The sequence below is a fragment of the Silurus meridionalis genome, chromosome 17 (genome assembly GCF_014805685.1).
Source record: "Silurus meridionalis isolate SWU-2019-XX chromosome 17, ASM1480568v1, whole genome shotgun sequence".
Lineage (NCBI taxonomy): Eukaryota > Metazoa > Chordata > Actinopteri > Siluriformes > Siluridae > Silurus > Silurus meridionalis.
The window spans coordinates 27,804,184-27,824,955 of NC_060900.1; the positions used below are offsets into that span (position 1 = coordinate 27,804,184).

At 36.9% G+C, this 20,772-nt stretch overlaps 1 protein-coding gene across 1 annotated transcript in view; it reads right to left on the minus strand.

Moving 5' to 3' along the window:
• Window positions 1-7,910: 7,910 nt before the first annotated feature.
• Window positions 7,911-20,772, minus strand: part of ptpn18 (protein tyrosine phosphatase non-receptor type 18) — a 42,370-nt gene continuing 29,508 nt past the window's right edge. Inside the window, exons 14-17 of the mRNA XM_046872166.1 lie at window positions 20,176-20,201; window positions 19,483-19,510; window positions 9,643-9,759; window positions 7,911-8,162 (exon numbers count right to left, since the gene is read on the minus strand). Of these exons, the coding sequence (XP_046728122.1) occupies window positions 8,089-8,162; window positions 9,643-9,759; window positions 19,483-19,510; window positions 20,176-20,201 (245 nt within the window). The 3' untranslated portion in view covers window positions 7,911-8,088. The remainder of the gene's footprint in view (window positions 8,163-9,642; window positions 9,760-19,482; window positions 19,511-20,175; window positions 20,202-20,772) is intronic.

A 20,772-nucleotide genomic window follows, 5' to 3' on the forward strand; every position in this document is an offset into this window, starting at 1 on the left:
TCTTCCACATTCTCCATCTCTATCCTGCTCTTGACTTATCTTTTCTTTCTCCTTTGTTCTTCTTTCATTTGTTCTCATTCAGTGTCCCTTCCTCTTTTTCTCTCTCTCTCTCTCTCTCTCCCTATCACTCCCCTTTTCTCTCGGTTCATCTCTAATTCGTTCTCTGTCTTATCTCTGTCTCCTCCTCCACTGTCACACTCTGCAGTCTCCAATTCTTTCTCTCTTTCTCTCTCTCTTTCTCAATTTCATTCACTATCATACATTCTCTTTCTCTCGTTCTCCTTCTCTCCTTACTTTTCTCCCTTTATCTTTTATTCTCCGACTCCCTGCCATCCCCTCTCTCGTTCACTTTCTCTCCATCTACTTCTCATGTCATCTCTCATTGTCCCTCTTCTCTCTCTCTCTCTCTCTCTCTCTCTCTCTTTCTCTCTCTCTCACCCTTTTGCTCCAGGATTTGGCTCAGGAATCTCTGTAAAACGCTCAATCCAGCGCTACGCCTCTCATCTGAATCCAAAAGCACTCATCAAAAGGCCAAAGCAAAGCCCAACTCCCCTCCTTCTCCTACTGTACAACTGCACTACCTCAACTCATTCACTCCCACACACACACACACACACACACACACACACACACACACTTTAATATGAAGCCAATAATGTGATGCATAATCCTTACAAAAAAAAAAAACCTAACAAAAAAAACATTTATTTATCTCTTACTAAATGCTTTTCCTGTACAATCTTGTTTTGTTGCCAGATTGAGACAAACTACCCTCATGTTGTTTGGGTTTTGTGGAAAAAAGTAATTAATTATTTGATGTTAATCACATTTTTCGATGACTGCACAGGCTGACGTTGCATATTTCCTGTTAGTGGGAGACGTGATATACTGTAGAAGTATTCACACACACACACACACACACACACACACACACACACACACACACACACACACACACACACAAACACACACACACACAAAATGCTCTACTCATGGTCTTTGCACTCAGCATTTACAATTTCCTCATTGTTTGCACATGATGCATGGAAGCATTCGCCCCCTTACGCTAAAACCTGATAATCGCAGTGATAAGATCTGAATCTTGTGCAAGGTTTAAGGAACAGAGAAAGTTAAAAACCTTGCTCAAGGACCCAGAGCATTGTAGGTCTGGGGATTGAACCAATAACTATCTGATAAGTAACCCAGACCACTAACCACTGAGCCACCACTTCCCAGTAGTAGCCTCAAACTGTTCAGAGCTGACAAAAGTGGAACCTGACATGGTCTTGATATGCTTTTCTGCTTATTTCAAATGTACAGAGTGATTAATTGATTCAGTGTCACCTTCTACACCAGGGGTCCCCAAACTTTTTTCTGTGAGGGCCACATTATTTTCCATTTCTTTACTGGGGGGTCGGTTTATAACAGAAAATACCATGAGACTATCATCCAGAAAATACCATGAGACTATCATCAGACTATTTATTTCGATTTTAAATGTATTTATTTTGCCTCCTAATGCTGGATTAGTAAATTATTTTGTTCTGCAACATACAGACAAATGAGCTTTACTTTACAAAAGCCTATTAAAAGCGCATTAGTACAGTCATAATGACAATCATATTTATTGCTATTGAAATCAAAACATTTAATTACGTATGCATATGGTTGATGGGTGAATGTAACAAATAAGTAGACTACGTTAACAACCAGAAGTCGACTGATTTTACCGATACCAATAACTAGGTTGGACCGATTAATCATTTTTAAAATCGATACTGGATACAACACAAAAATACCAGCCATGTAAAATAGAACTGAACTTTAGTACAAACATAAAAAAATTAAAAAACACTACTGAATCATGAGAATGTGCTCAAGAAAATAAATATGAATATATTTATTGATAAATATAATTATATAATTCGTAAACAAACCGCATGTAAATGCTTTCAGTGAGTCACCCCTAGAGGCCGCTCTCTGAATGACAGAGGCCTGGAAGCCGGAAAAACTATCGGAATGGAATTTTTCAGATTGGCGGTATTTCCAGCGATCAATTATCGGTGCCTCAACCTTTATTAATAACAAAGGGACATTTCAGTTTAAAAAGTCAATCTTTATTATCAAATACTGATATGTTATAAGTCTTCTTCTTCTTCTTTCGGCTGCTCCCATTAGGGGTCGCCACAGCAGATCATCTGTCTCCAGACCCCCCTGTCCTCTACATCTGCCTCTTTCACACCAACTACCTGCATGTCTTCTCTCACCACATCCATAAACCTCCTCCTTGGCCTTCCTTTTTTCCTCCTTCCTGGTGACTTCATCCTCAGCATTCTTCTACTGATATACCCCATGTCCCTCCTCTGCACATGTCCAAACCATCTCAAACTGATATGATATGAGTAAAACATATATTTAAAAAAAAAAAAAAAATGTCTGCATTGTTCAGAGGGCCGTTCTAAATGTGGGGGCGGGGCATGTTCAGCCCACGGGCTGTAATTTTGGGACCCCTGGTCCAGAGCATTGACACTGTTGTAATCCCAGGAGACCAACAATCATCAAGACATCAGGTTCCTTTGTGTCCATTGTAAGGTTTGTTTACCTTAAGCTATTGGCAAGTGTCTGCATGATTGGATGCATTGCACAGCTGACACATGATTGGCTGATCGGATCATCGCATGCATTCCTTTCTATTGACGACGACAGTGAGCGCACAAACACGACCGTTGCACCGTAATAGTCAAGCATGACACTGAAAATCTGAGCAAAGCTATTCTAGTGTTCTTGTGCCGATAGCATCAGTGTCAGTGTTGAAATCCTGTTCTGCAGAATGCCAAAGGTAACGTTTAGGTTGAAAACTCTGGAGTATTTCTTTACACCACACTGGCTTTGTGTTACCGCTAATGGAATCACATTCAGATAAAAAAAAAAAACCCAGACAAATAACAAAACAGCCACCATTTTGCTCCGCTAAACCAACTTCTTTGGTTGCGGTAATCCAGGCGGATAAATGGATGGGTCTCCATGGCTACCGGTGGCGAGAGCAGCGGGATGACGGGAAAGCGGCCCTCGCCCAAACAGATGGGGAGTAACATGGCGCCGAGTGGATCGATATCCACGCGCTCGGCTGAACACTGGCTCCTCTCTTCTCTTGGACGGAGAACAGCTCGAGGGTCAGCGTGAGCTCTTCACCCCCTTGAGGACAACGAGGACGCTTTGTCTCTCGTAACACTGCGCACACTGTCAGTGCTGAGAGAGAGAGAACCAGAGCTTCTGGGAGGTCAGGAAGATGATGAATGAGTTTACAGGGAGGACAGTATACGCTTTTTAACCACGCTTTTCACTTTATCGATTTTTTCCGGCATGCTGTTGAACGCGAGGAGTTTTTTTTTTCCAAAGGAGCCAAAATTTTCAGAGCAGGCCACCCCAGCGTTGTGTTAACTCGGCCCGGGTTGTGTTAACTTCCGGCGTCCTGTGATGTGTACAGGAAAAAGCTGATATGACAGGCTGAGGGGGGGAAAAGGGTCAAGATCATTTGTTGGTTCATCTGGATTTAAAAAAAGAAAAGTCTCATAAAAACATACTGTACTGGGTTTTTTTTTGTAGATCTTTATAACTTTAAGACAAGTGAGTCTCCTGACAATAGGTTGCTTTCCTGTGTGTGTGTGTGTGTGTGTGTGTGTGTGTGTGTGTGTGTGTGTGTGTGTGTGTGTATGAGAGAGGGTTAGGGTGAGGGGGTGGTGTTGCTGTAGGGTGAGGTTGAAAAGCCATGGCAGAAGGTCATTAGATTCTAGTTTCACATTAGCATGTACTGAATGGGATTACCCAGCCAGAGGAACCCAGAGGACATCTACAACTATACACACACACACACACACACACACACACACACACACACCCTACAGGCACAGTGCTATCAGAACAGTCATTAGTTGAACCCCTACGTTCAACTCTCGACTCTTTTCTCTCTCTCTCTCTCTCTCTCTCTCTCTCTCTCTCTCTCTCTCTCTCTCTCTCTCTCTCTCTCTCTCTCTCTCTCTCTCTCTCTTTCCTACACACACACACACACACACACACACACACACACACACACACACACACACATTCATAGAACAAAGAGAAAAAAGAGACAGGGCCAGCTCGAGCGCCTCCATTCAAGAAACCATAATGCTGAACACTAACTGAAGAATCGTTGCGCGTAATGGCAGGATTTCTTTTGCCAAAGACGTGAGCGCTTGTTTTTTCCCTCGAGCCCGAGTGACCCCGAGCACATCCACTTCCATTTCAGAAATGAAACAGCTCCTTGTGCTCTCGCCCCACAATTAAACGCCATGGCTTTTTCTAGAAATGAGATGATTGTCTTTGTAGTTGTTCTTTTATCTGCTCATTACTATACATTACTGCTCATTACTATACATTATTATACATTATTATACATTACTGCTCATTACTACACATTATTATACATTATTATACATTACTGCTCATTACTATACATTATTATACATTATTATGCATTACTGCTCATTACTACACATTATTATACATTATTATACATTATTATACATTACTGCTCATTACTATACATTATTATACATTATTATACATTATTATACATTACTGCTCATTACTATACATTATTATACATTACTGCTCATTATTATACATTATTATACATTATTATACATTATTATACATTACTGCTCATTACTACACATTATTATACATTATTATACATTACTGCTCATTACTGCTCATTATTATACATTATTATACATTATTATACATTACTGCTCATTATTATACATTATTATACATTATTATACATTACTGCTCATTACTACATTATTATACATTATTATACATTACTGCTCATTACTACACATTATTATACATTATTATACATTACTGCTCATTACTACATTATTATACATTATTATACATTACTGCTCATTACTATACATTATTATACATTATTATACATTATTATACATTACTGCTCATTATTATACATTATTATACATTATTATACATTACTGCTCATTACTACACATTATTATACATTATTATACATTACTGCTCATTACTACACATTATTATACATTATTATACATTACTGCTCATTACACATTATTATACATTATTATACATTACTGCTCATTACTATACATTATTATACATTATTATACATTTATATACATTACTGCTCATTATTATACATTATTATACATTATTATACATTATTATACATTACTGCTCATTATTATACATTATTATACATTATTATACATTACTGCTCATTACTACACATTATTATACATTATTATACATTACTGCTCATTATTATACATTATTATACATTATTATACATTACTGCTCATTACTACACATTATTATACATTATTATACATTACTGCTCATTACTACACATTATTATACATTATTATACATTACTGCTCATTACTGCTCATTATTATACATTATTATACATTATTATACATTACTGCTCATTATTATACATTATTATACATTATTATACATTACTGCTCATTACTACACATTATTATACATTATTATACATTACTGCTCATTACTACACATTATTATACATTATTATACATTACTGCTCATTACTACACATTATTATACATTATTATACATTACTGCTCATTACTATACATTATTATACATTATTATACATTATTATACATTACTGCTCATTATACATTATTATACATTATTATACATTACTGCTCATTACTACACATTATTATACATTATTATACATTACTGCTCATTACTACACATTATTATACATTATTATACATTACTGCTCATTACTACACATTATTATACATTATTATACATTACTGCTCATTACTATACATTATTATACATTATTATACATTATTATACATTACTGCTCATTATTATACATTATTATACATTATTATACATTACTGCTCATTACTATACATTATTATACATTATTATACATTACTGCTCATTACTACACATTATTATACATTACTGCTCATTACTACACATTATTATACATTATTATACATTACTGCTCATTACTACACATTATTATACATTATTATACATTACTGCTCATTACTACACATTATTATACATTATTATACATTACTGCTCATTACTATACATTATTATACATTATTATACATTATTATACATTACTGTTTATTACTGTTCATTACTATACATTACTATACATTTATATACATTACTGCTCATTATTATACATTATTATACATTACTGCTCATTACTGTTCATTACTATACATTATTATACATTATTATACATTACTGCTCATTACTGTTCATTACTATACATTATTATACATTATTATACATTATTATACATTACTGTTTATTACTGTTCATTACTATACATTACTATACATTTATATACATTACTGCTCATTATTATACATTTATATACATTACTGCTCATTATTATACATTATTATACATTACTGCTCATTATTATACATTATTATACATTACTGCTCATTACTGTTCATTACTATACATTATTATACATTACTATACATTTTTATACATTACTGCTCATTATTATACATTATTATACATTACTGCTCATTACTGTTCATTACTATACATTATTATACATTATTATACATTACTGCTCATTACTGTTCATTACTATACATTATTATATATTATTATACATTATTATACATTACTGCTCATTATTATACATTATTATACATTACTGCTCATTACTATACATTATTATATATTATTATACATTATTATACATTACTGCTCATTATTATACATTATTATACATTACTGCTCATTACTATACATTATTATATATTATTATACATTATTATACATTACTGCTCATTATTATACATTATTATACATTACTGCTCATTATGTGGACCCCTGACCATAAGAATAGTATGTGTTTCTTTGGAACATCCACATTTAGTCTCTATTTGCTGTAACAATGAGCTCCACTCTTCTGGGAAGATGTTCTGCTAGAGTTGGTGGAGATTCGTGGAGATTCTTTCAGCTACAAGGGTGTGAATGTGAAGGTATGAAGACGAGGAGGTTCTGGAGTGTAGTCAGCATTCACATCCATTTATGTTCATTAGGGTTGGAGCTTTACAGCAGGAGATCTTCCACTCCAACCCATGTGAAGCAGAATTTCATGGAGCTGGAGCTTTGTGCACAGGGGCATCATCATGCTGGAGCAGGTTTTGATCTCTTAGTTCAAAGGGAAAATAATTCATGCAACAGCATCCAATGACGTTCGAGATGTTTGGGAAAAGAACCTCGTACGGCTGGAAAAGTCGACTGTCCCAATACTTTTTTGTAATCTCAGAAATAAGTGCTGATCTGGTATTCTTTATTTTTTAATTATGAAACTGACTGTGGATCAGGAGTTTTTTTTATTTTTATTTAATCAGTGAGTGTGTATGAGCTCTCGCTTGAATCGAGTCCCAGAATCTGATCTGGTGTTTGCGGCTGCAAGGTTTTAAATTGAACTTAAACTCAATAGCAGAAATGTAATAGCAGTGGAGTCACAGGTCAGTCTGTACATCTGCAACGTCTTCCAGAAGGTTCTATTATAAACCTTTCCAATCCTCTGGGCTGAATTAAATGTATAATTCACTCATAAATTTTGATATAAAAATATATGTTTTTAGATATACAAGCTGCACATGTATATTGCAACCAGGCACAGACCCTAATCTCTCCAAATAAATGTTTATTATTCAGGTGACCCAGTTTACCTGCTTATAGCGGTGCGAAAGGTTCGAACTAAACCTCAACAGTGCCCTCTGCTGGTCAGAGCAGTGTATTACAGCAACACACCATACACATCAGATACATACCCAAGGAAAAAAAAAGTTTATTGCAATAAATTAAACATGTACAGTAAATTTGTAATAAACCTACATTTTACAGACACACAAACACACTTTTACACACAAACTACAAACCATCACCTCTAGAACAAAAAAACAACAACTTCCTGAATGAAATAAACGCTCGTAATGTAAAGAGAGAATCATCATCGTGATCGTTTCATCTCTCCGGGCGATTCCACTGCGAAGGCGGATCTCTGGGTCCTTTGGGTTTCCTGACTCGGCATTTAAAACCTAGAAATTCACAAACAGACAAATCAGATGTGAAAGCGCTTATGGAGCGTAAATGCACTCGTTCGAGGCTCAGAAATTGTTTTCTGTGGGTGAACCTTGTTTTTACTTTCAGACTGCAAACATCACTTTTATAGAAACAATATTATCTCTGTGCTTCCAGAATATTTTGAATATTTATTTTCGTTCTCCTGCTTCCAAATGGTTCCTACACAATTGTGTGTCTGCAAGATTGTGGAAGAACCACATATGGCTGAATTCAGGTGTCCCAATACTTTGAGTGTTTGTGTGTTGTTTGAGGTCAACAGAAGAGGATGTGTGTTTGACTGAAATATTTGAGTTCAAGGTTCGTACCAGTCATGAGATTGTGTTTATATGTGTGAGAAAATTGTCGATTTTATATTAGCAATTGAGAGAAAACTATCATTGTGAGGCACATTTTCATTTTCTGTTTTATGTCATTTTGTTAAAGATCTTTTGATCCGCCGAGGTGGAAAGAATAATAAAAAAAAAGTAAATATACTGTTATTAAAATGACTTTTTTACTGAAGGACAAGTTTAGTTCCTGGTTTTAAAATCTACTCAGGCCAAAGTAAAAAGTAGCTCATTTATAATTATAATAAAACCTGATGGAGCTTCAGAGGTTCTGCAGAGAAGAACAGGAGAAACAGTCCTCGAGTCTAATGTGAGTTCTGCACTTTCACAGCAAAATAAATCTCCTGTTTAATGTCATTTATTATAATGAGAGAATTCGCATATTTCACGACTTTCCATTTGACTTGTTGCTCTGCATCACTGGCGTCTGTCTTTATATTTCTGTCTTCTGAGTTTAGTGTGTTTGTTCTCCACCTACCAAAACAACTGCTGCAGATGTTTCTGGGGTGCGATTTTGTTACTGAGTAAAAAACGTTTTTTAAAGAAGTACACAAAAAAACCCTAAATCACTCAGGCAGGTTTTTAAGTTCACATTAAACGCTGTGTTTATTTCCTCGAATCCGACACTCAGGTACTCACACGTGTGGCTGATTTGGGTTCACATCACTGAACTGTGTCTGGTCGTATGAGAGTCTCCAGTTTAATGGTTTAATACCCAGAAGAAACTCTCACCATATTAAGCTGAAGGTTTTTCCCAGCACTCGGGCAGGTAGAAGTGAACACTGAACCCCAGACCACCGAGTTTGTGGTCAGTATGATTTCCTGGTAAACGCTGTTTGTGATGGCCTGAAGGGTGCTGGTTACCAAACCACAGCGCAGTACCAGGTGTGCTCCAGGACACACAAATAAGTATTACACAATAATAAGTAGTGTGAGTGGTTTAGGACACTTCCTGTTTTTGCTCAGGACACTTATTTTGGTGCAAAGAGAGAAATGAACTGGAATGAATTGAAGTCAGTGTGTATCTGTATGTGCGTGTGTATGTGTGTATTAACTAGAATGTAGTAAAGTGTGTGTGTGTGTGTGTGTGTGTGTGTGTGTGACTGACCCATGCCTCCAGTGCTGCTGCTGCTGTTGCTGCTGATGCTGTTGCTGCTACTAATCTGTCTGATTGGGTTTGAGACGTACTCATAGTCATCATCATCTTCTGAATTATGTCTGTTTGCTGTTAAGAAAACACACACACACACACACACACACACACACACACACACACACACACACACACAGAGAGAGAGAGAGAGAGAGAGAGAGAAAATAGGTCAGAACATCAGATGTGTGAAACAAGAGGATGAAGTTTTGTGTGAGAGAAAAGAAAAAAGCAGAGAGAAAACAGAGTTTGAGCTCTAGAGAGTAGAGAGAGAGAGAGAGAGAGAGAGAGAGAGAGAGAGAGAGAGAGAGAGAGAGAGAGAGAGAGAGAGAGAGAGAGAGAGAGGGCGAGAGAGGGATGGAAATAAAAAAAAAAAAAAAACAGACAAAATCTAATATAACAGCTCTTCCTGTCTTTCTTTTTACAGCATTTGCTGAAGTTAATAAAACATCTCTAGAGGATTGACAACTCCAGTTCAAGCTCACACTCTTTTACACACACACACACACACACACACACACACACACACACACACACACACCTTCAGGGTAATCTAGGTAATTTAAAGCTGCACAATATTTGTGAATTATCACACACAGTCATATTTACACTATCAACAAAGAATTCTGGGTGTAGAGTGTGTATAGAGTGGGTATAGAGTGGGTATAGAGTGGGTGTATAGTGTGAGTGTAGAGTGTGTATAGAGTGGGTGTAAAGTGTGTATAGTGTGTGTATAGAGTGGGTGTATAGTGTGGGTGTATAGTGTGTATAGAGTGGGTGTAGAGTGTGTATAGAGTGTGTATAGAGTGGGTGAATAGTGAGAGTGTAGAGTGTGTATAGTGTGTGTATAGAGTGTGTATAAAGTGGATGTAAAGTGTGTATAGTGTGAGTATAGAGTGTGTATATTGTGAGTGTAGAGTGTGTATATAGTGGGTGTAGAGTGGGTGTAGAGTGGGTATAGAGTGTGTTTAGAGTGTGTATAGAGTGTGTATAGAGTGGGTGTAGAGTGGGTGTAGAGTGTGTATAGAGTGTGTATAGTGTGAGTGTAGAGTGTGTATAGAGTGGTGTAGAGTGTGTAAAGAGTGGGTGTAGAGTGTGTAAAGAGTGGGTGTAGAGTGGGTATAAAGTGTGTATAGAGTGGGTGTAGAGTGTATATAGTGTGTGTAGAGTGGTGTAGAGTGTAGAGTGGGTGTAGAGTGTGTATAGAGTGGGTATAGAGTGGGTATAGAGTGGGTGTAGAGTGTGTATAGAGTGGGTGAAGAGTGTGTATATAGTGTGTGTAGAGTGTGTATAGAGTGTGTATAGAGGTATAGAGTGGGTGTAGAGTGGGTGTAGAGTGTGTATAGAGGTGTAGAGTGTGTGTAGAGTGTGTATAGAGTGTGTAGAGGGTGTAGAGGTGTATAGTGTGTGTATAGTGTGTATAGAGTGGATGTAAAGTGTGTATAGTGTGAGTATAGAGTGTGTATATTGTGAGTGTAGAGTGTGTATATAGTGGGTGTAGAGTGGGTGTAGAGTGGGTATAGAGTGTGTTTAGAGTGTGTATAGAGTGTGTATAGAGTGGTGTAGAGTGGGTGTAGAGTGTGTATAGAGTGTGTATAGAGTGGAGTGTAGAGTGTGTATAGAGTGGTGTAGAGTGTAAAGAGGGTGTAGAGTGTAAAGAGTGGTGTAGAGTGTATAGAGTGTATAGAGTGGGTGTAGAGTGTGTATAGTGTGTAGAGTGGTGTGTAGAGTGTAGAGTGTATAGAGTGTAGAGTGTGTAGAGTGTGTATAGAGTGGTATAGAGTGGTGTAGAGTGTGTATAGAGTGGGTGTAGAGTGTGTATAGTGTGTGTAGAGTGTGTAGAGTGTGTATAGAGTGTGTATAGAGTGGGTGTAGAGTGGGTAGAGTGTGTATAGAGGTGTAGAGTGGTGTAGAGTGGGTGTAGAGTGTATAGAGTGTGTATAGAGGTGTAGAGTGTGTATAGAGTGTATAGAGTGTGTAGAGTGTGTAGAGGGTGTAGAGTGTGTATAGAGTGGGTATAGAGTGGGTATAGAGTGAGTGTAGAGTGGGTATAGAGTGTGTGTATAGAGTGTGTGTATAGAGTGGGTGTAGAGTGTGTATAGAGTGGGTGTAGAGTGTGTATAGAGTGTGTATAGAGTGGGTAGAGTGTGTATAGAGTGTAAAGAGGGTGTAGAGTGTGTAGAGTGGGTGTATAGAGTGTGTATAGAGTGTATAGAGTGGTGTAGAGTGTGTATAGAGTGGTGTAGAGGGTGTAGAGTGTGTATAGAGTGGGTGTAGAGAGTGTGTATAGAGAGGGTGTAGAGTGTGTATAGAGGTGTAGAGTGTAGAGTGGGTGTAGAGTGTAAAGAGTGGGTGTAGAGTGTATAGAGTGGGTGTAGAGTAGAGTGTATAGAGGTGTATAGAGTGTGTGTGTATAGAGTGTGTATAGAGTGGGTGTAGAGTGTATAGAGTGGGTGTAGAGTGTGTGTATAGAGTGGGTATAGAGTGTGTATAGTGGGTATAGAGTGGGTGTAGAGTGTGTGTATAGAGTGTGTATAGAGTGGGTGTATAGTGTGTATAGAGTGGGTGTAGAGTGTGTATAGTGTAGAGTGTAGAGTGGGTGTAGAGTGGGTATAGAGTGGGTGTAGAGTGGTGTAGAGTGGGTGTAGAGTGGGTATAGAGTGGGTGTAGAGTGGGTGTAGAGTGTGTAGTGTATAGAGTGTAGAGTGTATAGAGTGGGTGTAGAGTGTGTAGAGTGGTGTAGAGTGGGTGTATAGAGTGTGTGTATAGAGTGTGTAGAGTGTATAGTGTGTATAGAGTGGGTGTAGAGTGTGTAGAGTGTGTGTGTATAGAGGGTGTAGTGTGTATAGAGTGAGTGTGTATAGAGTGTGTGTAGAGTGTGTATAGAGTGGGTGTAGAGTGTGTATAGAGTGTATAGTGTAGAGTGGGTGTATAGAGTGTGTATAGAGTGGGTGTATAGAGGGTGTAGAGTGTAGAGTGTGTATAGAGTGTGTAGAGAGTGTGTATAGAGTGGGTGTAGAGTGTGTATAGTGTATAGAGTGTGTGTAGAGTGTATATAGAGTGGGTGTAGAGTGTGTATAGAGTGGGTGTAGAGTGTGTAGAGTGTGTATAGAGTGGGTGTAGAGTGTATAGAGTGTGTAGAGTGTGTAGAGTGTATAGAGTGGGTGTATAGAGTGGGTGTAGAGTGTGTATAGTGGGTGTAGAGTGGGTGTAGAGTGTGTATAGAGTGGGTGTAGAGTGTGTGTAGAGTGTGTAGAGTGTAGAGTGTGTATAGAGTGTGTGTAGAGTGTAGAGTGGGTGTAGAGTGGGTGTAGAGAGTGTGTATAGAGTGTGTATAGAGTAGGTGTAGAGTGTGTATAAAGTGTGTATAGAGTGTGTGTGTAGAGTGGGTGTAGAGAGTGTGTATAGAGTGGGTGTAGAGTGTGTATAGAGTGTGTATAGAGTGGGTGTAGAGTGTGTATAGAGTGTATAGAGTGGTGTAGAGTGGTGTAGAGTGTGTATAGAGTGGGTGTAGAGTGTATAGAGTGGGTGTAGAGTGGTGTAGAGTGTATAGAGTGGGTGTAGAGTGTGTATAGAGTGTGTATAGTGGGTGTAGAGTGTAGAGTGTGTAGAGTGGGTGTAGAGTGTGTATAGAGTGGGTGTAGAGTGTGTATAGAGTGGGTGTAGAGTGTGTATAGAGTGTAGAGTGTGTATAGAGTGGGTGTAGAGTGTATAGAGTGTGTATAGAGTGTATAGTGTGTATAGAGTGGGTGTAGAGTGTATATAGAGTGGGTGTAGAGTGTAGAGTGGGTGTAGAGAGGGTGTAGAGTGTGTATAGAGTGGGTGTAGAGTGTGTATAGAGTGTATAGTGTGTGTATAGAGTGGGTGTAGAGTGTGTATAGAGTGTGTAGAGTGTATAGTGTGTATAGAGTGGTGTAGAGTGTATAGAGTGGGTGTAGAGTGTGTATAGAGTGGGTGTAGAGTGTGTATAGTGTGTATAGAGTGTGTAGAGTGTGTATAGAGGGTGTAGAGTGGTGTAGTGTGTATAGTGGGTGTAGAGTGTAGAGTGTGTATAGAGTGGTGTAGAGTGTATAGAGTGTGTATAGAGTGTGTATAGAGTGGGTGTAGAGTGTATAGAGTGGGTGTAGAGAGGGTGTAGAGTGTGTATAGAGGGTGTAGAGTGTATAGAGTGTGTGTATAGAGTGGGTGTAGAGTGTATAGAGGTGTAGAGTGGTGTAGAGTGGGTATAGAGTGTGTGTATAGTGTGTGTAGAGTGGTGTAGAGTGGTGTATAGAGTGGGTGTAGAGTGGGTGTAAAGTGTGTATAGAGTGTGTATAGAGTGTAGAGTGTGTGTATAGAGTGTAGAGTGTGTATAGAGTGTGTAGAGTGTAGAGTGGGTGTAGAGGTGTAGAGTGTATAGAGTGTGTGTGTATAGAGTGTGTAGTGTGTATAGAGTGTAGAGTGTGTGTGTAGAGTGTGTATAGAGTGTGTGTATAGAGTGTGTGTATAGAGTGTGTAGAGTGTGTAGTGTGTATAGAGTGGGTGTAGAGTGTAGAGGTGTAGAGTGTATAGAGTGGGTGTAGAGTGTGTATAGTGTGTATAGAGGGTGTAGAGTGTGTATAGAGGGTGTAGAGTGTGTATAGTGTGTGTATAGAGTGGGTGTAGAGTGTGTATAGAGTGGGTGTAGAGTGTGTATAGAGTGGGTGTAGAGTGTATAGAGTGGGTGTAGAGTGTGTAGAGTGTATAGAGTGGGTGTAGAGTGTGTATAGAGTGGGTGTAAAGTGTGTATAGTGTGTAGAGTGGTGTAGAGTGTGTATAGAGTGGGTGTAGAGTGTGTGTAGAGTGTGTATAGAGTGGGTGTAGAGTGTGTATAGAGTGGTGTAGAGTGTGTATAGTGTGTATAGAGTGGGTGTAGAGGTGTATAGAGTGGGTGTAGAGTGTGTATAGAGTGGTGTAGAGTGTATAGTGTGTATAGAGTGGGTGTAGAGTGTGTGTATAGAGTGGTGTAGAGTGTGTATAGTGTGTGTATAGAGTGGTGTAGAGTGTGTATAGAGTGGTGTAGAGTGTGTATAGTGTGTATAGAGTGGTGTGTAGAGTGTGTATAGAGTGGGTGTAGAGTGTGTATAGTGTGTGTATAGAGTGGGTGTAGAGTGTATAGAGTGGTAGAGTGTGTATAGTGGGTGTAGAGTGTGTATAGTGTGTATAGAGTGGGTATAGAGTGTGTATAGAGTGGGTGTAGAGTGTGTATAGAGTGGGTGTATAGAGTGGTGTGTAGAGTGGGTGTAGAGGTGTATAGTGTGTATAGAGTGTATAGAGTGTGTATAGAGTGGGTGTAGAGTGTGTATAGAGTGGGTGTAGAGTGGGTGTAGAGTGTATAGAGTGGGTGTAGAGTGTATAGAGTGTGTGTAGAGTGGGTGTAGAGTGTGTATAGAGTGGGTGTAGAGTGGGTGTAGAGTGGGTATAGAGTGTGTATAGAGTGGTGTAGAGTGGGTGTAGAGTGTATAGAGTGGTGTAGAGTGGGTGTAAGTGTGTATAGAGTGTGTATAGAGTGTGTATAGAGTGGGTGTAGAGTGTGTATAGAGTGTGTATAGAGTTCTATCTATCTATCTATCTATCTATCTATCTATCTATCTATCTATCTATCTATCTATCTATCTATCTATCTATCTATCTATCTATCTATCTATCTATCTATCTATCTATCTATCTATCTATCTATCTATCTATCTATCTATCTATCTATCTATCTATCTATCTATCTATCTATCTATCTATCTATCTATCTATCTATCTATCTATCTATCTATCTATCTATCTATCTATCTATCTATCTATCTATCTATCTATCTATCTATCTATCTATCTATCTATCTATCTATCTATCTATCTATCTATCTATCTATCTATCTATCTATCTATCTATCTATCTATCTATCTATCTATCTATCTATCTATCTATCTATCTATCTATCTATCTATCTATCTATCTATCTATCTATCTATCTATCTATCTATCTATCTATCTATCTATCTATCTATCTATCTATCTATCTATCTATCTATCTATCTATCTATCTATCTATCTATCTATCTATCTATCTATCTATCTATCTATCTATCTATCTATCTATCTATCTATCTATCTATCTATCTATCTATCTATCTATCTATCTATCTATCTATCTATCTATCTATCTATCTATCTATCTATCTATCTATCTATCTATCTATCTATCTATCTATCTATCTATCTATCTATCTATCTATCTATCTATCTATCTATCTATCTATCTATCTATCTATCTATCTATCTATCTATCTATCTATCTATCTATCTATCTATCTATCTATCTATCTATCTATCTATCTATCTATCTATCTATCTATCTATCTATCTATCTATCTATCTATCTATCTATCTATCTATCTATCTATCTATCTATCTATCTATCTATCTATCTATCTATCTATCTATCTATCTATCTATCTATCTATCTATCTATCTATCTATCTATCTATCTATCTATCTATCTATCTATCTATCTATCTATCTATCTATCTATCTATCTATCTATCTATCTATCTATCTATCTATCTATCTATCTATCTATCTATCTATCTATCTATCTATCTATCTATCTATCTATCTATCTATCTATCTATGTAGAGTGTATATAGAGTGTGTATAGAGTGTATATAGAGTGTGTATAAATTAGGTGTAGAGTGTATATAGAGTGTGTATAAATTAGGTGTAGAGTGTATATAGAGTGTGTATAAATTAGGTGTAGAGTGTATATAGAGTGTGTATAAATTAGGTGTAGAGTGTATATAGAGTGTGTATAAATTAGGTGTAGAGTGTATATAGAGTGTGTATAAATTAGGTGTAGAGTGTATATAGAGTGTGTATAAATTAGGTGTAGAGTGTATATAGAGTGTGTATAAATTAGGTGTAGAGTGTATATAGAGTGTGTATAAATTAGGTGTAGAGTGTATATAGAGTGTGTATAAATTAGGTGTAGAGTGTATATAGAGTGTGTATAAATTAGGTGTAGAGTGTATATAGAGTGTGTATAAATTAGGTGTAGAGTGTATATAGAGTGTGTATAAATTAGGTGTAGAGTGTATATAGAGTGTGTATAAATTAGGTGTAGAGTGTATATAGAGTGTGTATAAATTAGGTGTAGAGTGTATATAGAGTGTGTATAAATTAGGTGTAGAGTGTATATAGAGTGTGTATAAATTAGGTGTAGAGTGTATATAGAGTGTGTATAAATTAGGTGTAGAGTGTATATAGAGTGTGTATAAATTAGGTGTAGAGTGTATATAGAGTGTGTATAAATTAGGTGTAGAGTGTATATAGAGTGTGTATAAATTAGGTGTAGAGTGTATATAGAGTGTGTATAAATTAGGTGTAGAGTGTATATAGAGTGTGTATAAATTAGGTGTAGAGTGTATATAGAGTGTGTATAAATTAGGTGTAGAGTGTATATAGAGTGTGTATAAATTAGGTGTAGAGTGTATATAGAGTGTGTATAAATTAGGTGTAGAGTGTATATAGAGTGTGTATAAATTAGGTGTAGAGTGTATATAGAGTGTGTATAAATTAGGTGTAGAGTGTATATAGAGTGTGTATAAATTAGGTGTAGAGTGTATATAGAGTGTGTATAAATTAGGTGTAGAGTGTATATAGAGTGTGTATAAATTAGGTGTAGAGTGTATATAGAGTGTGTATAAATTAGGTGTAGAGTGTATATAGAGTGTGTATAAATTAGGTGTAGAGTGTATATAGAGTGTGTATAAATTAGGTGTAGAGTGTATATAGAGTGTGTATAAATTAGGTGTAGAGTGTATATAGAGTGTGTATAAATTAGGTGTAGAGTGTATATAGAGTGTGTATAAATTAGGTGTAGAGTGTATATAGAGTGTGTATAAATTAGGTGTAGAGTGTATATAGAGTGTGTATAAATTAGGTGTAGAGTGTATATAGAGTGTGTATAAATTAGGTGTAGAGTGTATATAGAGTGTGTATAAATTAGGTGTAGAGTGTATATAGAGTGTGTATAAATTAGGTGTAGAGTGTATATAGAGTGTGTATAAATTAGGTGTAGAGTGTATATAGAGTGTGTATAAATTAGGTGTAGAGTGTATATAGAGTGTGTATAAATTAGGTGTAGAGTGTATATAGAGTGTGTATAAATTAGGTGTAGAGTGTATATAGAGTGTGTATAAATTAGGTGTAGAGTGTATATAGAGTGTGTATAAATTAGGTGTAGAGTGTATATAGAGTGTGTATAAATTAGGTGTAGAGTGTATATAGAGTGTGTATAAATTAGGTGTAGAGTGTATATAGAGTGTGTATAAATTAGGTGTAGAGTGTATATAGAGTGTGTATAAATTAGGTGTAGAGTGTATATAGAGTGTGTATAAATTAGGTGTAGAGTGTATATAGAGTGTGTATAAATTAGGTGTAGAGTGTATATAGAGTGTGTATAAATTAGGTGTAGAGTGTATATAGAGTGTGTATAAATTAGGTGTAGAGTGTATATAGAGTGTGTATAAATTAGGTGTAGAGTGTATATAGAGTGTGTATAAATTAGGTGTAGAGTGTATATAGAGTGTGTATAAATTAGGTGTAGAGTGTATATAGAGTGTGTATAAATTAGGTGTAGAGTGTATATAGAGTGTGTATAAATTAGGTGTAGAGTGTATATAGAGTGTGTATAAATTAGGTGTAGAGTGTATATAGAGTGTGTATAAATTAGGTGTAGAGTGTATATAGAGTGTGTATAAATTAGGTGTAGAGTGTATATAGAGTGTGTATAAATTAGGTGTAGAGTGTATATAGAGTGTGTATAAATTAGGTGTAGAGTGTATATAGAGTGTGTATAAATTAGGTGTAGAGTGTATATAGAGTGTGTATAAATTAGGTGTAGAGTGTATATAGAGTGTGTATAAATTAGGTGTAGAGTGTATATAGAGTGTGTATAGAGTCTATCTATAGAGTGTGTATAGTGGGTGTAGAGTGTGTATAGAGGGTGTAGAGTGTGTATAGAGTGTGTAGAGTGTAGAGTGTGTATAGAGTGTGTAGAGTGGGTGTAGAGTGTGTATAGAGGGTGTAGAGTGTGTATAGAGTGGGTGTAGAGTGTAGAGTGTATAGAGAGGGTGTAGAGTGTAGAGTGGTGTAGAGTGTGTAGTGTATAGAGTGGGTAGAGTGTGTATAGTGTATAGAGTGGGTGTAGAGTGTGTATAGAGGGTGTAGAGTGTGTATAGTGTGTATAGAGTGGGTGTAGAGTGTGTATAGAGTGTAGTGTGTATAGTGTGTATAGAGTGGGTGTAGAGTGTGTATAGAGGGTGTAGAGTGTGTATAGTGTGTATAGAGTGGTGTAGAGTGTGTATAGAGTGGGTGTAGAGTGTGTATAGAGTGGGTGTAGAGTGTGTATAGAGTGGGTGTAGAGTGTGTATAGTGTGTATAGAGTGGGTGTAGAGTGTGTATAAAGTGGGTGTAGAGTGTGTATAGAGTGGGTGTAGAGTGTGTATAGAGTGGGTGTAGAGTGTGTATAGAGTGTGTAGAGTGTGTATAGAGTGGGTATAGAGTGTGTAGAGTGTGTATAGAGTGTAGAGTGTATAGTGTATAGAGTGGTGTAGAGTGTGTATAGAGTGGGTGTAGAGTGTGTATAGTGTGTAGAGTGTAGAGTGTAGAGTGTATAGTGTGTAGAGTGTAGAGTGTGTATAGAGTGGTGTAGAGTGTATAGAGTGGGTGTAGAGTGTAGAGTGGGTGTAGAGTGTGTATAGAGTGGCTGTAGAGTGTAAAGTGCTTACGCGGTAGTTGTGGCAGAGACGGATAGAGCTGTAAAATACACACACAAAAAAAACAGAATTTCACAATGTTGGAAAAAAACCCACTTTTCCTCCAGTAGTGTGAGTGAAACCATCGAGTCAGACATTATGTACTAACAACACTTCTGTATTTTCACCCACAGGAAGACGTGAGGAAAAAACACGGCACTAAACTATAAACAGCGTTTATTTATTTATTTATTTATTTATTTATTAACAACCTAACTGAAGTACATGTAAATAATTTGTGACCACACTTTCTTGCATCTCTCTCTCTATATCTATCTATCTATCTATCTATCTATCTATCTATCTATCTATCTATCTATCTATCTATCTATCTATCTATCTATCTATCTATCTATCTATCTATCTATCTATCTATCTATCTATCTATCTATCTATCTATATATATATATATACACACACACACACACACACACACACACACACACACACACACACACACACACTTGCGGTCCGTGGCTTAATACGTTCCTGAGTGAACTCAGATTGTTACTATGTTCCACATGTAGAAAGGTTTGCATTTGGTACACGTGTGTCTGTATTATAAATCTGATTTTGTGTGATTATCGTGACTCTGTATGACTGTAGTGAAGTCTTTTGCATGTAGTCACTGGTAAAATGATCAGGTAGTATGGAGAAAGATGTTACCTGTGATCCTCGGACCTGGAACTCCGCTGGAAGATAAAAATACACATTTCATTAAGAAGCAGATCAGTGCATAACCGTGAGCATGTTATAATAACGAATCAGCTGTTAGAAGGTGATCAGCGCATTGTGAAAATGATGACTCAGCAGCAGCGGCAGGTTACGCCCTCGTAGCCTGCTTTTACGCTAGGCCTGCCGCTGCTGATGATCATTTATTTAGCATTATTTTTTTTTTGGAGAGAAAAACGCCAAAATGTATAATGTAAAACTCATTAGAGCAGATTTGCAGTTTGTTCATATTTGTCTGTTTGACATTATGAACATCTCAGGATGGTTTGAAGCAGATCATATAACACCAACACCAACACCAGAAGGAACTGCATGGTGCAAGTCTTCACATTCTTAATATACACTATATGGACACCTGAGCATATCATTGGTTTGTGTCCTAATTTCCTGTTAAAATGACCTCCACTCTTCTGGGGGAGATGTTCCACTAGATTTTGGAGGGTGCTTTTGGAGATTTGCACTCATTCAGCCACAAGGACATTAGTAAAGTTGAACAAATGCTACATTGTGTCTTCAGAACACGGTTCTAAG